Consider the following 21,214-nt stretch of genomic DNA (forward strand, 5'->3'; position numbering starts at 1 on the left):
TGATATAGCTTATACAGAGAACACTCTCTACTAGTGGGCCAATGACACTGGAAGAAGAAGAGTCTAGAAGTCATCATGCTGTACATGGCCAGCCATATTCCCCAAAGGTTTTGCTATATTCAAGAGTCATTACAAAAGATACTTTTACCTCTTTATGTGGTCTTGAGAACAGGACTTAGTTTTATTTTTTTAAAAGATTTTATTTATTTATTCACGAGAGACACAGAGAGAGAGAGGCAGAGACACAGGCAGAGGGAGAAGAAGGCTCCATGCAGGGAACCTGACGTGGGACTCGATCCCTGGTCCCCAGGATCATGCCCTGGGCAGAAGGCGGCGCTAAACCACTAAGCCACCCAGGCTGCTCAGAACTTAGTTTTATATACAATTGCATACCCAATGTCTAGAATACCCAATGTCTGACACAGGAGGTTCCAGAAATGCTTGTTAGATGAATGAGTATGTGGTTTATGTGTTTATACAGTGCTCTAGGCCAGTGATGTCCATAGAACTTTGATGATGATGCAAATAATGTATATCGGTGCTGCCCAATATGGTAGCCATTAGCCTCATGTGGCTATTTTATATTAGAAATGATATTAGTATGACTGAGGAAATGAACTTTAATTGTATTTAATTTTAATGAATTTAAATCTAAATAGTCCCTTGGCTGGTGACTACCATATCGGATAGTTCAGTTTTTAGTGGATGTGATGCCATCCACTTCCTATTCTCCACTCTGCAGTGCTAGGGGAGGACTGACTGAGCCATTCTGCCTTAGCTGAATATGTAAATCTCTTTCCCGGAAGTATCTATTTATACATTCTGAGAACATTAAATAGAATATACATGGTATGATTATGCAGGATTTAGATATTTGACAAATCTCTTTCTAGAGAGAAATTTATATAGATTTCTCTATATCTATACACATCAATCGAGATCTACCTATAGATAGATCTCTATCTCAATAGATCTGTATAAACAGCCTCCCAAACAGGTTCAGTTTCCAAATGATCTTAATTTGGCTAGGATTGTTTAGATATAAGTGTGATCATCATGGACGATCTTTTAGAACTCCCAACACATCAACATTATAAAAAAAAAGGGGGGGGGAGATGAAAGATATTCTCAGACATTCCATGTAAGGAAATTGTGGTTGTAAGGTTTTTAATAATGATTTTTTCCTCTGACTGTTGATACAATGGCAGTGGTTCTTAGGGGGTGATTTTGCCCCCCCTGGTAGACATTTGACAATCTCTGGATACGTTTATGGTTGTTACAACTTGGTGGGAATTACTACTGGCACAGTGTATAGCCGTAAGGAATGTAGCTAAATATTCTGTGATTCACAGGATAGCTGCCACATTCCCTCACAATAAAGAATTATCTTTGACTAATGTCAGTAGGGCAAAAGTAGAAAAAGTATAATGCAATATAGTCATGATTCAAAGAAAATTAGTTTGAGTTTATTATTATAAATATATTTTAATGTATACAATATAATATTATGTATGTGGGATAAGAGAGACTCTCAGCTGATATAAAACTCAGAAGAAAATCTTAGCGCAGCAGTTATTTCATTAGCCAAATTAATCATAATGGAGAGGGGGAAGCAAGGATTTAGAAGCACAGAAGAGGTTTGAGTTTTGTTCCATACTAGTCCATAGTCATATACAGTGTCACAAAATATACATTTAAATACATATGAAAATGACTGTTTTATCATACAAGTTAAATCTCTCCAAAAACTTTCTAAATTATTTGAATATTCTCTAAAAATACCATACGTCAAAGAATGCCAGCACTTTCTTAATAGGAAATTTAAATATTAGACAATAAGGTCTTTTTCAAAATCTTGTATCAAATTGTTTGTGGATGTCTAATTTTATACTGGCTTCTCAAGTTATTTACAAATATGTAATTTATACTGATTTCTTATTCTGTGGGTTCCTTACGTGTTCTGAAGTTGTTTGAAAATAAAACTATTTAGAAAATAAAATGCATTAAGATCTAATAAAACAGAAGCGGAAAGTAAATTTACATCAGGTTTGGAACTTCTCTCATTTTTAGAGATGGAAAGTAGCTCCTTCTCGAGGAGTCCTTTTTCTCTTCTTGTTTCCACCTAACAATAAGGACAAGAAATTTTGTTTTTTTTTTTCCCCTAAATATCAAAAAAGCATTTTGGGGTAGTGTAGAACAGAACCCTGTGCTAGGCATTGTTTCCAGTTTTGCTGTCTGGTCTACAGATGTATTCATTGTTCCAAGGTATATATTAGGTAGTAGTTTAAAGAGTTTAAAATCTGTACTATTGGGTGTAAATGTAAAAGTCAATGTTCTTCATGTTTCAAAGAGAGGTACGTGTGCATCTGAGGACAAAAGGGAAGGACTCATAGTAGTGCCATCTTGTAAGTCCCAGGTTCCCATCTAGTGCCCCACCACATTTGTGTTAGCATTTGCCAAAACGAATTACCTTGATTTGTCTAGTACCATGAGCCTACAGATTCTTAATGAGGATTATTTAGTGGAGAGGTTAAAAACTGTGGAGTCAGGGAAGGGCAGCATGCCCTGTCAGGGAGAAAAATAGAGAATGCTTAGCCAGTGGGTATTTGTCTGATTAAATGGGATTATTCTAAAAAAAGAAGTATGTAGTAGGAACAGGAAGATGAGCAAGGAGATAATGAGAGACACTTAGCAGCAGGGGGCAGATATTTGTGGAGTTGACAGTATCTTGTATGCTCATGGTTAGCAAAACACTTCAAATGATGTAAAAGAATGTCTGCTTTTCTCATGTTTAAGAGGCGTGTTGTCAGATTACGCTTATTTGCATCTTGAACTCAGTGACAGTATACATGGCAACACATACTAAACACAATTTCCTAGAGACCTCATTTACACTGCGGATGTAGAGGTGATTGTTGCATTAGATGTTGGTTTTAGATTTAATCCAGTCCCGATAACGAGTCACTCTGGTGTAAAGTCCAGGCTTGTTCTTTTTTCCACAGTCTATTCCCCAGCTTACTATTCCAATAAGATACCAGATGCTTCTATCACGAGCTATAACAAGAGGTCCTCCAGAATCACCCTGGAGAAGAAGAAATGTACACAGTCAATGTAATAAATTAAGAGGAGTAAAAAATGCAAGTTAATGAGCCTGTGACTATCTACCAAATTAATATTTTAAATTGAATGTATAAAATGAATTCTATTTTTACTTGCCATCAATATTAATGTAACAGTAGAGTATATCACTTGCAACTCTTTTTTATCTTACTACTTTCGCTTATCTGTGTTGATGTCTTCATTTGGAGGGTAGTGTGAATAAAGTTAAGTTTTCTCTTTGTGTAGTTTTTAGTTTTGCTCTTTCTAAACAGGAAGCACAAACTGAACCTAAGTCCAGGCATACAATTCTTACATAAATGACTTCAAGCCTCAACTATATGTCAACTCCTGTCCTGTTAGCTAGATATAATCACTTGCTTTAAATTTGAACTGCACGCTATTCCATTCACACTAGTCGATAGGAAACTGTCCTGGATGTGATACTGTTGTTCAGCAATAGGTTTGAAAGGAGAAAGATAAATGCAAAAGGCACCCCAGGCAAAGTGCATTATTTATTACAGACAGGCTTTTGTTTCCAAATGAAGACTTAATCCCTAGCCCTAGAGAACTGGTTTGAAGTGTATGAATCTTGAGGACTTCCCTGATATCTTTAACCTAAGGTTTAGATTAATAATTTTTGAAATTATTTTTTAGCAATGAACCTACTCATTCGAATGAAGCATTATATGGAAGCCCCTTATAGACTTATTTTATATTTAAAAAAAATGATCCTGTTTTTTTTTTTTTTTTTTTTTTTTTTAATGAGCCTGTTTGAAGCAGGCCGGGGGTCCTAGAGCCTTGTGCCTTTAGTTCTCTTCCCTTCCCTTTCCATGCTTCTTAGTACACTTTAGAGCTCAGTGGACAGAGTATGAAAACTCTGGTCTACTAAACACAATGCTCCTCAGCTCCTTTCCTGTAGGATGACATCTCATTTAGGTCCTCAGTATTTTACTTTGCTACTGATGAAGGAAGCAAGGAAGCACAGACCAATGGAAGAGAACATCTGCTCTTGTGTAAATTTATATTACTGCTCAGATGTAATGTGATCCAGTTGTATCATGGACCACCCTGTTGTTTCTGCTTTTCCTCAGGAAGTAAAGTGAGTGGAAGGAGATCTTATATTCTAGAATATGTAGCCAAATCCTAGGTTTTTGTTCTTTTTGTTACTTGTGTGCTACATTACTAGAATGTAAATCCATTGTGAATTCAACATAGGTTTTGTTTTTTTTTTATGTTTATGTTTCCTTCAGTAATTGCCACATTACCTTGCAACTTACAAAAAAATAAAAAAGCCTTGAATGAATAAGTGAATGAATGTTTATTATATCGCATTACAGACAGCCAATGGCAGACCAATAGTGCCACCTATACACTTAGGAAACACAGGTGTACGTATCAAATTGTCAAACATTTCCTAATCTTTTAAGAACTGCTAAACTGTTGGACCCCAAGTCAAAATCTTTAGTATTTTAGTTACTTATTTTTAGTCTTTTAAGTGCCCTGGCTTTAAAACTGATATTCTTAAATGCTTAATACTTAAAATTAATGTTTTGTATGGTTTGGGAAAATGCTATTTATTTAGTTAATTTTAAGATATAATTTGTGAAGTGACACTTTAATATGAGTGAGTGTAGATAAATATATTTTTCCCCTAATAGTGTAATTCTATCTGAATGTACACTGCTAAAGCCCAAAGGAGTAAGCACTGGTAAGATGATGGTGGTCTATTGGCCATGGAGATATCTGCAGACCCCATTCCATAGTGCCTTACATGTAGTAGGGATTAGATACCCAATTGTTATCACTGTGACTTGAAGCAATGATTGTGTGCCTTTCTGGCTTGGTTTATACTATCTGCTTCTAGGATTTTCTTTCCCTCTAATCAAAGCCCTAATTTGCAACTGATGGTCATTTTTTACATGTGGTTCTGAACAATAATAGGATGTTAAATGAGGAGCATATCTTATAGGTCTCCCATTCCCTCTCTTTACATTCTCCTATCTCCTCCACAACTTAATTATATGGAGTCATATGAAGTGATATTGGCCTATGGTCAGTAACGCCACCTCTATTCAACAAATGCACTTTTGTGGATTTGCGTCTATTCTTACCTCACAGGCATCTCGTTTTCCTGTTAAAAATCCAGCACATATCATTCCTGATGATACGGCACCACCATATACATTAACTTGATTACATATATCGTTACTTATGATCTCTACTTCGACTTGTCGCAGAGCATTGGGAAAGGGACCTAAAGAAGAAAAAAGTAGATGAAGAATTTTCATGTTATTGCTTATGATAATTGTTGTATCTTACAAACGATGGATCAGTGATAAGGCATATGTCTTGAAGTTGTAGGACTCTGAGCTTAATGACAATGCTAAGGTTAAAGTTATATTTCTTGTATGCCTTCTATGTGCTAGGTACCATTTTGGCACATTTACTTCCACTGTCTTACTTAATCCTTGCAATAACCAACAAAGTTAGATACGAATATCCTCTTTTTCAGACGAGAAAAACAAAGTTTACCCAGTATGACTCTTATTGATCACATAGCTAAATGGGAGATGACATTAAATTTAAGCCCAGGGCATTTCTCACCACCTGGAATAATCTGTGATAGTTCACCTTACCTTACCTGAAAATCTACCACATTACTCTAAAAAGAACACAACTATACTGGGAATTGAGAATCCTTTAGGAAGAGCAGTATAGAGCAAGGTTGTATCGTAGTAAGTCATTGTAATGCTGAATAAATGGAATACGCTTACTTCATCAGAAGACCCATGTCTACTTTGATCTCAAATGGCTATCCAAAACTAATTCCAGGGTAAGTAATAAATACCAAGATAAGGAACAGATCATGTTTTATTAATGACCCACACATTTATTGACTTGTTATATATGAAAAGCACTTTTTTTTTTTTTTTTTTACGATAGTCATACAGAGAGAGAGAGAGGCAGAGACACAGGCAGAGGGAGAAGCAGGCTCCATGCACCGGGAGCCCGACGTGGGACTCGATCCCGGGTCTCCAGGATCGCGCCCTGGGCCAAAGGCAGGCGCCAAACCGCTGCGCCACCCAGGGATCCCGAAATTGCGTATTTATGTTTTTATCATTCTGTTCTCCTCGTTACCTCTTAACAGCTTTTATTTTAAAGACTGTATTAGTTCTTCATATGGAGATGGGTATTCTGTTTACAACAGATTCAAAGACAATTGAGAAAAGGAAGAAGGGCTGTTAATAAAACATGATCTATTTCTTAGGTAAACAATTTACATATAGTTTCATCTGCCTCTGAATTTCTGATTCGTGTTCCAGACTCTTACTAAAATGTTGTAGTCTTATTTATGCACTTGATCTACCAAGTCTTTGCCATTTCATTTTTATAGGAATCTGCTTCCCTTCAATAGGTACTGTCGAATCCCAAAGGATTTGATTCCCGTTTGTACTCATTACCATTCCCTATAGAATGAAGCAGACTCCCAGAGACAAGGAAAAGAATTCTCAGATTATGACAGTATAACAACCTGCACCCAATGTCAGAATTTTGAAGTACATACTGAAAGGAAGGAGATTCCTATAAAAGTCTGGAACAAGAATCAGAAACTCAAAGGCAGATGAAACTATATGTAAATTGTTTCCCTAAGAGAAGTAGAACTAGAGACTCATATCAGGACCTAAAGATCTATCTTTGCGGTTTATTGTGTGTTATTAAATGTAGTAAAATGCCATACTTGTGAACTTTATGAATTCCTAAGGTCAAAAACTCCTCCATAGATACATCCGAGGGAACTGTTTAATATTTAGCATCACATGTGCCTTTTAAATTGATGCTTAAGAATGTTTTTGTTTAGTTGCATGACACATTATAGAGGTTTATCATTATTACTGCTCACAAATCACATACTTTAAGATTCATGCAGCCATAGCAGAATCTCTGCATATTGAGACAGCAACAGAAAGAAAGGATGTGAAGAAACATGCTTTAATAATTTTTGAAAAGAAAGTTATAACTAGTTTCCAAAATAGCCCATAAAGAAGACATTAAACATAGATACTGTGTAACAGCTATAGCCAAAGTTTTCATAAGTCACCATATCTGGGTTTTTCTGTTTGTTGTTTTGTGATACTTTTCACAGGACATCTTGATTTCATCTCTTATTTTCAATACTGTGATTTTGAATCTTACTTTATGTCTCCATTCAAATGGAAGATGGGTTTGCATTTTTTGCTTAGGCTTTTTTTTTTTTTATTGAGATACTCACCATTAGTTTTTAATGCTCCCCATCCAGTGACAAACACTGGACTCTGAGACAAGACTTCAAAAGTAGCATCTGGGAGGCAGACTCTGCCCACATCACTGGAAAATAGGACTGGGGTGGAGAGCTTCACCACAGCGATGTCATCGTCATGATTATGGGCAGCATAGTTTTCGTGAATGATAATTGATTGTATCTTTCTTCTCATCAATGGAGGGCTGAGAGTTGTTCCAAAACTAGCCGTCCAGAGTTTGGGGTTTTTGTAACTGATCACAGATGAAAAGGATTAGGGTTGATTCATTGCTGATTCAAAGTTGCCCAGGACTCTGAATCGGCATGGGACATAGGGGCAGTAGAAGGACAAATTGTTTAAGGTGATAGTTGATGGGTCTTCCCACTTTATTTGAGGCTTCTCCCCCAGGACTGCTTTGCTTTATTTAGCCGATACAAATCCCCCCATTCTAAGGTAGCTTCTATTACTCCTCTTGAGGAGGAGTTTGTATTTTCTAAAGGAAACAAAATATTATTGTTATTTTGATTATAAAAGTAATACAGATTAGTTGAAGATAAATAAATAAAATTAGACCTATGTATCCACATATGTACATGCCCACACACATATATACCCTCATATGCATGCAGTAATATAAACATCTGTATAGCTATGGAAGGAGAAAGAGAGAGGGAATGAAGGGAAAAGGAGAGGGAGAGGTGTCACATTGGAGCCATACATTATATATTGTTTTCTCATCCTTTCTTTTTAGTTAACATTTTACCTAGAATATTTCCCATATTATATGAATTTCACTACAGTTATTGTTATCTCTTTATTATCTCCTCATATGCCTGACGTTAAATCTTCAAAAAAGATATAATAATAACAGTGCAGCACTAAATATATTCATATGGGATAATCTGATGTAAGTTTGTGGGTAAGGATACTATATTAGCAGAGTTTTTTTTTTTTTAAATCTACAATATATCTTAGGAAAACTGTTGACTGTGTTTAACTTTTGACAGTGTTGACTTGTTCTTAAAGTTAGGATTGCTGGAGAATATATTTTCAGTTGGAGCTGAAGATTCTCTAACTTTTCTGCTACTCTTTAGTATCTGTCATTTGTCCCTAAGCCTGCTTCACAGTCATAAGTTCCAGTGGGAGGCCTAGATGCTCAGAAAAGAATGAAAAAATTAGAGGTACCTGGCTAGCTAAAAATTGGTTAAGCATCTGCCTTTGCCTCCGATCATGATCTCAGGGTCCAGGGGTTCCTGAGATTGAGACCCTCATCCATCCCCTTGTTGAGTGGGGCGTCTGCCCTCCCCCTGCTTATGCTCACGCTCCCTCTCTCTATCTCTCTTTCTCAAATAAATTAAAAATCTTTAAAAACAAAAAACGAATGAAAAGGGGATGACAGTTATAAGAAATGAAGGTGAGAAAAGGAAATGAAATTGGTGATCCTGTTGATACAGACTGAGGACTTACATATCAAAGCAATGAGCAGCAGTCAGGAGCCACTCCTCACTGATCAAAGAAGCTCCACAGAAATGAATGCCATCTATTTGCAGGCTGGCTTGCCATGGCCAATCAGCTTTTTTTGCAGGATAACCCTCAGCAATTCTTTCCATGGAAGGAAACTCCTTCCCTCTTCCACAACCTGTCAGAAGGAAATAAGATAGTTATTTATATATTTTATTTTATTCATTTATTTTAGTTGACACACAATGTTACATTAGTTTTAGGTGTACAACATAGAGATTCAACCTCTCTATACATTATGCTACGCTTGCAACAAGTGTAGCTATAGGATGGTTATTTTTAAACAGAGTTATAAACATGTGTAGGCATATTTGACACAGAGTTAAAGATGGAAACATTTGTAGGTTTGCCTTGCCTTTAAAAAATTAATCAAAATTATATAATAGAATGATTATTCAAATTGAAAAATGATTAATTTTTTGAAATAAACTATGTAATATTCTCCTTGGTACATTTAAAGCCGCTTCAGCTTAAGATTTGTTTTTTCATATATTTTAGGTTATTTTATTATGGACGGCAATTTATTCCAGGAATATCTGACAATTTTGAGTGCAAATGTACACTATTAATTGCAGAAAAATATCATTTGTACACTTAAAATACTTGTCTAATATTATAACCATTATTCTACTATGATTTGTCAAAATTCACATAATTAAAATTAGTGGGTGTCAATTAATTCTTTTTTTTTTTAAGATTTATTTTTATTTATTTATGATAGACAGAGAGAGAGAGAGGCAGAGGGAGAAGCAGGCTCCACGCCGGGAGCCCGACTCGGTACTGGATCCTGGGACTCCAGGATCGCGCCCTGGGCCAAAGGCAGGCGCAAAACTGCTGAGCCACCCAGGGATCCCCGGTGTCATTTAATTCTAAGCAGAATTTTCTACTTTAACAAAGTGAACCAAGTAAAAATAAATATGATAAAATTATAGGGGAGATAGCCTGGGTAGTTGAGCGTCTGCCTTTGGCTTAGGGCGTGATCCTGGAGTCCCCAGGTCAAGTCCCACATCAGGCTCCCTGCATGGAGGTTGCTTCTCCCTCTGCCTATGTCTCTGCCTCTCTCTCTCTCAGTGTCTCTCACGAATAAATAATTAAAATCTTAAATAAAATCTTAATAAAATAGAACAAAGATAAGGAATTGTTAAAAGAAGTAATCAATGAAACTTACTGTCAGGAATAACAAGTTATTTCTAAGGAGCCCATGTACATATTCCCAATTATTAATAGTATTTTTTTCCTTATGGAAAATTAGGTCATGTATTTATTCAGAAATATATATTTTTGCAAAATAGTAAACATGGAAATAGAGAAACTCTAGCAGTATTTTGAGTTTTAGCATTTGATCTACAAACATTACACTGATATTCTCGAACTTACAGCTGTTCAGAATGTGCTCTGCTTGTGCTTCATTCATATCTGGAAAAAAACAAGAGGACTGCTCAGCAGTGGAACAATTATAATTTGAAAATATTATGCCTGCATACATGAATGTTTCTGGTTGGAATGAAATGAATTATTCAGGAATTTCTTAATTTAAAGGCAATATAATAAAATCTTACAAAAAGGAGAGGCCTGGATATAAATCAAAGCCTCCTTCTAACTATCTGTGGACTCTAGGAAAATCCTGGTTTATTATTTTAAAATCATTGGCATAGAGAAAGATATTACTTGTCATAAAAGAGGACTACATCTAATTAATTTATCCATGCCATTTTATTAAAATGCAAGTTAAGCAGAGGAGTCTAGGACTACTTTCATGTATGTATTATTTTATGGTGGACACTATTTCCTTCTGTCCTCATTCATACATTAGTAATGTGATAAAGATACCCAAAGCATCTTAGATGCTTGACATCTCCATGGAGGCTCCTAGTGAAATAAAGATCCACCAATGTACTAACAAATCTTCAAAACATGTTAGTCATTTTATCATAAACTAAAATAGAAGAAAATATGATCAGTGACTATTCCCCAAAATTATATGAATTGTTTCTTATGCCAGATACTATAATGAGCAACCCAGATCCACATTTTTGTTAAGATGAAAACCAGTATAGAGTTTTGGTAAGCCTGCAAATTAATGAATCTATCAATCAGACTCTATAGAGGAACATTGTGTTCATCAGCAGGGAACTATGCTTATATTTATTATTATATTTATTAGAATAAATCTCTTAGAATTAGGTTTTTCCAATAATAACAATTCTCTAGTGGCTTCCCTGATATTTGTAATGAATCCTCCTGGACTTTCTGTTTCTTGACTGTGCCAGGGTGCTCTTATAGTCTTTATTCCAGTTGTACCTTCTGGGAGAAATGCTCTCCCTTGACCATTCTCGTGGTTGGTTCCTTGTTAACATTCAGATCTTAGCTTAAAAATCCTCTCCTCAGAGAGGCTTTCCATGACAAGTCAAAGTAGCCTTCCACTCTCTATTCTCTGTATGTAAATTCACATTATTCAATATTACTTTGTTTATTTACTTATTTAGTAGACCATTATCTTTTTATTCCAGTTGAAATGTTCTATAATTTCACTGGCACAACTAGGTTCTCAAAATATTTGCTTAATGAATAATGTAATGATAATTGATAATTTACTAAGTCCTATATACCAGGGACTATACCAAATATTGCTATATCCTCACAATAGTATTATGAAGCAAGGCTGTTAAGGACATGATTTAAATATTTCTTAAGGTAAAATCTTATCATACAATCCTTTCACTGTAAGGTCAATTAAAGTCTAGTGTCACATTCTGTAGGTTATGGATCAGTGAGAGGGGTGGAATTATGGTTTACTTCACAGGTAACTTTAGCCTAGTCTCATTTCTATCTGTAGAAACTGATGATGAACTTCCATGGTGATGCTATATCCCATATTTGTTTGAGTGTGTCTGGCGATTCTTCCAAGTGTGATCCATAGGTAATACTGTTCTAGATGCATAGGAGAGAAGCTAATTGCTTACATATAGTGAATGCCCCGGGCATCTGATAAATGATGGGAGATAATAAATTATAAGGACTTGAGCTATGAGCAATGGTAGTATTAATAAAGGACAATATGGTGAGTTTCTTAGTTTTCTTTTCATCGCACACATACTCTGGACTGGGGACAAAGAAAGTCCTGCAATCTAAAACCATCAATAGGCATAAACAAGAAATCCTGAGAAAAGTCTGTTCTGTCTCTCCAAATACTGGGAACGAAGCAAAACAAAGGCCTAGTGAGGAGCCGAAACCTTCTGCTTCACAACACAGGGCTGGCTATCCATTTTGCCAGTAGCAGTAACAGCAAGAAAATCTTGGTCATCCCAAACCCCACTTCCCAACCAGGGCACCAGCTTGTACACTTACACCCAGAGGGACAACATCAAACTTTATATACCTAGTGACATTAATAGGTTCAGGCCCACTACACCCCTCCACAGAGGAAGGCCCAGGAATACAAAGCAGCCTAGAAAAGCCTATTCTACTCTCACATAGGAGATAAGAGGAAGCAGAAGTTGAAAGGAAACTCCAGAAGACTAGAATAGTGGTGTAAGGACCCTGAAAACTAACTTTTTATTGAAACATTGAGAGTAGGTGAGAATCTATGCTCCAAACCTAAATAATTAAACTACCTGCTAGAATAAAAGAATTAAACATGATCAAGAGTCTCCTAATATGATAACCAAATGTGTAGAATACAACAAAAATTATTTACCATACCAAACCCCAGGAAAACCAGAATCTATATGAGAAAAGACAATCAACTGATGCCAACACTGAGATGAATACAATGTTGGAAGTATCTGATGTGGATTTTAAAGCAGATGCTAGAAAAAATAATTTAGCAATCAATTTCAAATTCTCTTGAAACAAGTGAAAAAATAGAAAATCTAAGCAAAGATATAGAAGTTATAGAAATCAAATGGAAAGGCGCCTCAGGCAGTTAAGTATCCAACTCTTGATCTCAACTCAGGTCTTGATCTTAGGGTTATGAGTTCAAATCCCATGTTGGGCTCCATGCTGCGTGTAGAGCCTACTTTAAAAAAAGGACAAATGTAGGACTGAAAAATATAATAATAAGAGTAATAAAACAAATGCTGCTAGGTGGTCTTAACAATAGAGTGGAGATGGGGATAGAATCAGTAAACTTGGATGAAATTAAATAGTATTTACTCAGAAGAACAGAGAGAAAAGAGACTGAAAAAAAATGAGCAAATCTGAGATTTGTGTGATAATAACAAAAGACTTAACATTGTATATTATCAGAATTCCAGAAGGAGAAGCAAAAGAGTGTGAGACTGAAAAAGTATTCAAGGAAATAATGGTTGGAAACTCCCCAAATTTGGATAAAGACAGAGGTCTATAGATTCAAGAAGCTGAGAAAATCTCAAATAAGAAAAACTCAAATCTACCCCAAGACCCATTGTAATTGTTACTAAAAACTAAAGGCAATGAAAAAAACCTTAAAAACAGAAAAAGTGATACGTTACCTATAAAGTAACACCAATTCAAATAACAGCAGTGTTCTCATCTGAAACCGTGGAGGACAAAAGGAAGTGGCATAGCATTTTTCAAGTTCTGAAAGAAAAAACTATCAACCATGAATCCTATATCCATTGAAACTATATTTAGAAATAAATGTATTCTAGGATGAAGAGAAATGGAAAGAATTAGTTTCTAACAGAGCTACTCTTGGATAATGGCTAGAGGAAGCTCTCCAAACAAAAAGCAAATGATAATAGCTAGTACCTTCAGAAAGGAAAGAGACAGAATGTGTAAGAACAGAAATAAACATAATAGACTATTTTTCACCTTATAAGTTTCTTTAAATATATGTTATGGTTGAAACAAAAGATGCAGTGCCATCTGATGTGAATATATAGAGAGGAAATACTTAAGAAAAATGTTTCTAAAAAATAGGGGGGGCAAAGAGACCAAAATGGAAGTGATACAATGTTGACACCAGTAGTCTATGATGTTATGTATGTTAATATCTAGAACAGCCACTAGGGGAGCTATACCTGGTGATAAACTCAAAAGCATTACAAATAAATAAAAATGGGACCCTAAAACAAATGTTCCTGCTACCGACAGGGAGGGAGGAAAAAAGAAACAGAGGAACAAGACACAGCACAAAAGAAATCAAATAATAAAATTACTTAAGCTCTAACATATCAATATTTAATATGTGAATGGTTTAAGTACCTCAATTAAAAGACAGAATAGCAGAGTATAATTAAGAAAACATGATTCAGCTATTTGTTTTTTACACTGAAATTTCCAAATTGAAAGTAAAAGGATGCAAAAAAATAGATCATACAAATATGAATCCAGAAAAAGAAAAAGCAGTGGTGGCTCTATTAATATCAAATAAAGTGGTCTTTGGAGAAAAGAAATTACTGGGGACATAGAAGGACATTACTTGATAATAAAAGGATCAATCTACTATGAATATTTAATCATTTTAAATGCATGTTTACAAATAGCAGAGCTTCAAAATACATCAAGCAATAACTAAGAGAGCTGAAAGAAGGAATAGACAAATTCACAATTATAATTGGGGACTTAGAATCAACAAATTGATAGCATTACTAGACAGAAAATCAGCAAGGATACATAATTAACGCTACCAACAAGACCTAATTGACGTTTATAAACCACTCCACCCAACAATAACAGAAAGCACATTCTTTATAAACACCTATGGAACATTCATTAAAAAGGACCATATCTTGTGTCATATTTAAAAGAATTGAACTCAGAATATGTTCTCTGTTCATAGTGGGGTCAAATTAGAAATCAATAAAGAAAAGTAAGGAGGAGCCGCCCCCAGGCCCAGCGCTTTAGCTCCACCTTCAGCCCAGGGCGTGATCCTGGAGACCCAGGATCGAGTCCCACGTCAGGCTCCCTACATGGAGCCTGCTTCTCCTTCTGCCTGTGTCTCTGCCTCTCTCTCTCTCTCTCTCTCTCTCTCTCTCTCATGAATAAATAAAATAAAATCTTTAAAAAGAAAAGAAAGGTAAGGAGAAAATCTCCAAACACTTGGGAATTAAACAACAGACTACTAAATAATACATGGGCCCAAAAAGAAGTACCAAAGAAGTAAAAAATTACATAGAATTGAATCAATACAAATGTACAAACATAGCAAATATCATGGGATGCAGGTAAAGTATTACAGAGAGGAAAATTATAGCACTAAATGTTTATCTTAGAAAAGAAAAGGTATTCTTGAGTTCCTAACTAAAAAAAAAAAAGAAAAAGAAAGAAAGAAAGAAAAAGAAAAAGAAAACTAGAAAAAGAAGAGCAAAGCGAGCTTAAAGCAAGGAAGAGGAAGGAAATAGTAAAGAAAAAATCAATAAAGATCAAAATTTCAGTCAAAATTAGAAAGATAATATAGAACAATCAATGAGACAAAAAACATTCATTGTAAGAAAAAGTCAATAGAATTGATAAACCTTTGGAAGACTGACAAAGATAAAAAGATAAACTTCTAGAAGATTGACAAAGACACAAATCACCAATGTCAGGAATTAAATGAGGGGATATCACAAAAGAACCTGCATAAAGAAGAGATGGTATATATACAATGGAATATTGCTCAACCATCAGAAACAATTAAATCTTGCCATTTGCAATGACAAGGATGGAACTAGAGGGTATTATGCTAAGCAAAATGAGTCAGAGAAAGACAAATACCATATGATTTCACTCATATGTGGAATTTAACAAACAAAATGGATGAACACAGGGGAAAGGAAGGAAAAATAAAATAAGATGAAAGTTGAGAGGGAGGCAAACCATAAAGGACGTTGAACTCTAGGAAACAAATTGAGGATTGCTGAAGGGGAGGAGGGTGGGGGAAGGGATAATTGGGTGATGGGCATTAAGGAAGGCACTTGATGTAATGAGCACTTGGTGTTATATGCAACTGATGAATCACTCAATTCTACCTCTGAAACTAAAACAAACAAACAACAAAAAAAACCCCAAAAACCCAAAAAACAAAACAAAAGTTTTAGGATTACCACTGTCCTGCAAGTATATGCATACGATGATTTAAAATAAGTGTTCGCATGAAAACTTCTTAAAAAGTAAGAAATACTTTGAACAACTTTACATTCATAAATTTGACAATTTAAAGAGGACAAATCCCTTAAAAACCATAAACTACCAAAACTCAACAAAGATGATATAGATAACTTGAATATTCCTACTATTAAAGAAATTGAATAAAAGATTAAAAAAAATCCTTAGGCCCAAATGGATTCACTGGAGACTTTGGCAAAACATTCAAAGAATTAACAGTACTTTTATACAATCTCTTCTAGGAATTATAAGAAAGCATTTCCTAGTTCATTTGATGTGGCCAGCATTTTCCTGCTATTGAAACTAGATTAACAAAGAAACAGACTAATATCTATCATGAATTTAGACGCAAAATTCTCAACAAAATTTTAACCAATTGAATCCAACAATATATATAAAGAATAATACAGTGATGAAATGCATTTATTTCAGGTATGGAAGGTTCAATGTTTGTAAATCAATTAGTATAATCTACCAGGTCAATAGGCTATAGGAAAAAATTATATGATTATGTCAATTGATACAGAAATACATTCAGCAAAATTTGGCACCTATCACACCACCACACAGACCTATTACACTCACAATAAAAAAAAAAAAAAGGAAAAAAAGGAAAGGGCAGCCCCTGTGGCGCAGCGGTTTGGCACCGCCTGCAGCCTGGGGTGTGATCCTGGAGACCCGGGATCGAGTCCCACATCGGGCTTCCTGTGTGGAGCCTGCTTCTCCCTCTGCCTGTGTCTCTGCCTCTCTCTGTCTCTATGAATAAATAAAATCTTAAAAAAAAGAAGGAAAAGGAAAATAACAAGTATTGATGAGAATTGGGAGACATTAGAACCCTTATACACTGCTAATGAGAATATAAAATGATGTAGCTACTGTGGAAAACAGTTTACTATTCCTTAACAAGTTAAACATAGTGACCATATCGCCCAGCAATCCCACTCCTGGGTATATATCCAACAGTATTGAAAATTGGTATTCAAATAAGTACTATATGCCAATATTTATAGCAGTACTATTCACAATAGCCAAATAATGGAAACAGCACAAATGTCCATCAGCTGATGACTAGGTAAACAAAATGTAATATATCTATAAAGTGAAATATTATTCAGCCTTAAAAGGAATGAAGTATTGATACATCCTAAAACATGAATTCTGAAAGATTATGCTAAGTGAAAGAAGCCAGACACAAAAGTCACAGATTACATGGTCCCATTTATATGAAATATACAGAATAGGTAAAACCATAGAGACAGAAGGGAGAATGACTTTTTAATTGATATACGATTTCCTTTGAGGCCATGAAAATATCTTGAAACTAGGTAGAGGTGATGGTTGCACAACATTAGGACCTAAATGCCAGCAAATTGTACACTTTCAAATGGCTAGTGGTTAATTTTATGTTATGTGAATTTTACCTCAAAAAAATACTCAACATACTAAAGATGTCAATTCTCCTCAAACTGACCTATAGTCTAGCAACATTTCTATAAAAATCTGTTAGCTTTTTTGTAGACATAGACAAAATTATTCTAAAATTTATTTAGAAAGAAACTAGAGTATTTAATATAACTTTGATAAAGAAGAGTAAAGGAGGAGACTCATTCTTCCCCAATGTTAGACTTGCTATATAGCTGCAGTAATCAAGAGAGTATGATCCTGGTGGAAGGATAGACACATAAATCAATGGGATTGAATGTAGAATCTAAAAATAGATCCACATAAAAATGCCCAGTTAATTTTTGACAAAGGAGCAAAAGTAAATTCAGTGGAAGGTGGGCAGCCTTTCCAATAAACAGTGTTGGAGCAATTGAATATCTATTAACAATAACAACAACAAAAAGTCTCACAGCTTATGCAAAAATGAGCTTGAAATGGATTTTAGGCTTTAATGTGATATGAAGCCATAAAACTTATAGAAATAAGTATAAAATGTTAAAAATATAATATGTACAAGTATAAAATTTACAGAAAAGAACATAGGAGATAATTATCAGGGACTCAGGACTAGAGGAAGAGTTAGATTTGTTACCAACAAGATGATCCATAAAAATCAAAGTTCATTTAGGTGAATCTCATCAAATTTAAAACTTTTCCTATCTGAAAGACTCTCTTTATGGGTTGAAAAGGCGAACTTCAGACTAGTGGGAATTACTGCAAACTGCACATCTGACAAAGGCTTCATACATAGAACATATAAAGAGTTCTCCGTATTCAGCATTTAGGAAGAAACAAATCAACTCAATTAGGAAACACGGACACAGATATTTTGCCATAGAGGATGTATAGATGGCAAACACATAAAAGGATGTTCGATGTTATTAGCAATTGGAGAAAATAAAATTAAAGCCATAATGAGATAACACTATACAGCTATCAGAAAAGCCACATGAAAAATAGTGATAACACCAATTGTTGGCAAAGGTGGAGAGAAACTAAATCACTCATACATTGCTGATGGGAATGCAAAATGTATAGCCACTCTGGAAAGTAGTTTGGTAGTTCCTTTCAAAACCCAAAATCTAAAGAAAACCCAAAAATGACCCAAAATCGTTTTATCAACCCAGCAATTGTACTCTTAGATATGTCCCAGAGAAATAGAAACTTATTTTCTTATAGGAACATAAAATGAATATGCATAGAAGCTTCATTGTAATAGCCAAAATCTTGAAACTATCAAATGTTCTTCAAGGGATGAGTGGTTAAACAAACAGTGGAATACTATAGACTACTACTCAGCAATGAAAAAGATCAAACTATTGATGCACACATCAACATGGATGAACCTCATGGAAATTATGTTGAGGGGAAAAGGTCAATTTCAAAAGGGTACAAAATGTATGATTTACATGACATTCATGAAATGATATAATTATAGGAATGGAGATTGGATAAGTGGTTGCCAGAGGCTACAGATGAGTAGAGGAGATGGGTGTAGTTATAAAGAGGTAACACAGGGGAATCTTGATATGGTACAATAGAATATATTGATTGTGGTAGTAGTTCTGAAAGGTTACATATGTGATAAAATGGCACAGAGCTATACCTACCCATACATGCACACACACAAATGAGCTCATATATAACTGTGAAATCTGAATAAACTCTATGGATTGTATCTATGCCAATTTCTTGGTTTTGGCACTGTGCTGTAGTTGTATAAGATGTTAACATTACCAAAGGCTGGGGGAAGTATGCAAGTGCATGAGATTTCTCTCTAAATTTCTTTGCAACCTCCTTTGAATCTATAATTATTTCAAAATATTTTTAAAAATCAAGCATCCTATATAAAATAAATGCACAGAAATCAGTTGCATTTCTATACACTAACAATGAGACTGAAGAAAGAAATTAAGGAGTCAATCCCATTTACAATTGCACCAAAAACCATCTGGTATCTAGGAATAAATCTAACCAAAGAGGCAAAGGATCTGTATTTAGAAAACCATAGAACACTCATGAAAGGAATTGAAGAAGAAAGAAGTGGAAAAATATCCCATGATCATGGACTGGAAGAACAAATATTGTTAAAATGTCTATGCTACCTAGAACAATCTATACATTCAGTGCAACCCCTATCAAAATACAATCAACTTTTTCCACAGAGCTGGAAGAAATAATCTTAAAATGTGTATGGAGCCACAACAGACCCTAAGTAGCCAAAAGAAATTGAAAAAGAAAACCAAAGCTGGTGGCATCACAATTCCGGACTTCAAGCTGTATTACAAAGCTGAAATCATCAAGACAATGTGGTACTGGCACAAAAACAGACACATGGATCAATGGAACAATGGATCCTCAACTGTATGATCAACTCATCTTTGACACAGCAGAAATGAATATCCAATGAAAAGTCTCTTCAACAAATGGTGTTGGGAAAATTGGACAGCCACATGCAGAATAATGAAACTGGACCATTTTATTCACCATACACAAAAACAGACTCAATATGGATGAAAGACCTAAATATGAGACAAGAATCCATCAAAATTGTAGAGAAGAACACAGGCAGAAACCTCTGTGACCTCAGCTGCAGCAACTTCTTCCTAGATATGTCTCCAAAGGCAAGGGAAACAAAGGCAAAAATGAACTCTTGGGACTTCATCAAGACAAAAAGCTTTTGTGCAGCAAAGGAAACAGGCAACAAAACCAAAAGACACCTGACAGACTGGAAGAAGATATTTGCAAATGTCTTATCAGATAAAGGGCTAGTATACAAATCTATAAAGAACTCATCAAATCCAATGCCGAAAACCAAATAATCCAATCAAGAAACGGGCATAAGTCATGAACAGACATTTCTCCAGACATACAAATGGCCAATACACATATGAAAAAAAATGCTCAACATCACTCATCATCAGGAAAACACAAATCAAAACCACAATGAGATACTACCTCACATAAGTCAGAATGGCTAAAATTAATAGGACAGGAAACAAAATGTTGGTGAGGATGTGGAGAAAGAGGAACCCTCTTACACTGTTGGTAGGAATGCAAGCTGGTGCAGCCACTTTGGAAAATAGTATGGAGGTTCCTCAGAAAGTTGAAAATAGAACTATCCTATGACCCAGTAATTGCATTATTAGGTATTTACCCAAAGATATAAATGTAATGATCCAAAGGGGCACCTGCACCCCAATGTTTATAGCAGCAATGTCCACAATAGCCAAACTGTGGAAGGAGCCCAGATGTCCATCAACAGATGAACGGGTAAAGAGCACGTGGTATATATATACAATGGAATACTACCCAGCCATCAAAAAATGAAATCTTGCCATTTGCAATGACATGAATAGAACTAGAGGGTGTTATGCTAAGCGAAATAAGTCAATCAGAGAAAGACAATTATCATGTGATCTCATTCATATGTGGAATTTAAGAAAAAAATAGAGGATCATAGGGGAAGGGAAGGGAAAAAAAGGACAAAATCAGAGAGGGAAACAAACCATAAAAGACTTTCAATCATAGGAAACAAACTGAGGATTGCTGGGAGGGAGAAGGGTTGGGGTAACTGGGTGATGGACATTAAGGAAGGCACTTGATATAATGAGCACTGGAGATTATATAAAACTAATGAATCACTGAACTCTACCTCTGAAACCAATAATGCACTATATGTTAATTAATTGAATTTAAATTAAATAAATCAAGCATCCCAGTGGAAAGTCTAAATTATCTTTCTATTCTTTTTGTAGAATATTATAAAACATTGTCATTTGAAGAACTAATCAGAGTATGCA

At 35.1% G+C, this 21,214-nt stretch overlaps 1 protein-coding gene across 1 annotated transcript in view; it reads right to left on the minus strand.

Annotated features, from left to right (window-relative positions):
- Positions 1-2,676: 2,676 nt before the first annotated feature.
- The window catches only part of LOC129521320 (transmembrane protease serine 11G-like), a 43,990-nt gene continuing 25,452 nt past the window's right edge, over positions 2,677-21,214 (minus strand). Inside the window, exons 6-10 of the mRNA XM_055342648.1 lie at positions 10,275-10,313; positions 8,844-9,015; positions 7,370-7,629; positions 5,211-5,353; positions 2,677-3,082 (exon numbers count right to left, since the gene is read on the minus strand). Of these exons, the coding sequence (XP_055198623.1) occupies positions 2,921-3,082; positions 5,211-5,353; positions 7,370-7,629; positions 8,844-9,015; positions 10,275-10,313 (776 nt within the window). The 3' untranslated portion in view covers positions 2,677-2,920. The remainder of the gene's footprint in view (positions 3,083-5,210; positions 5,354-7,369; positions 7,630-8,843; positions 9,016-10,274; positions 10,314-21,214) is intronic.

This window comes from Nyctereutes procyonoides, unplaced genomic scaffold (genome assembly GCF_905146905.1).
Source record: "Nyctereutes procyonoides isolate TBG_1078 unplaced genomic scaffold, NYPRO_anot_genome, whole genome shotgun sequence".
NCBI classification, from domain to species: Eukaryota; Metazoa; Chordata; class Mammalia; order Carnivora; family Canidae; genus Nyctereutes; species Nyctereutes procyonoides.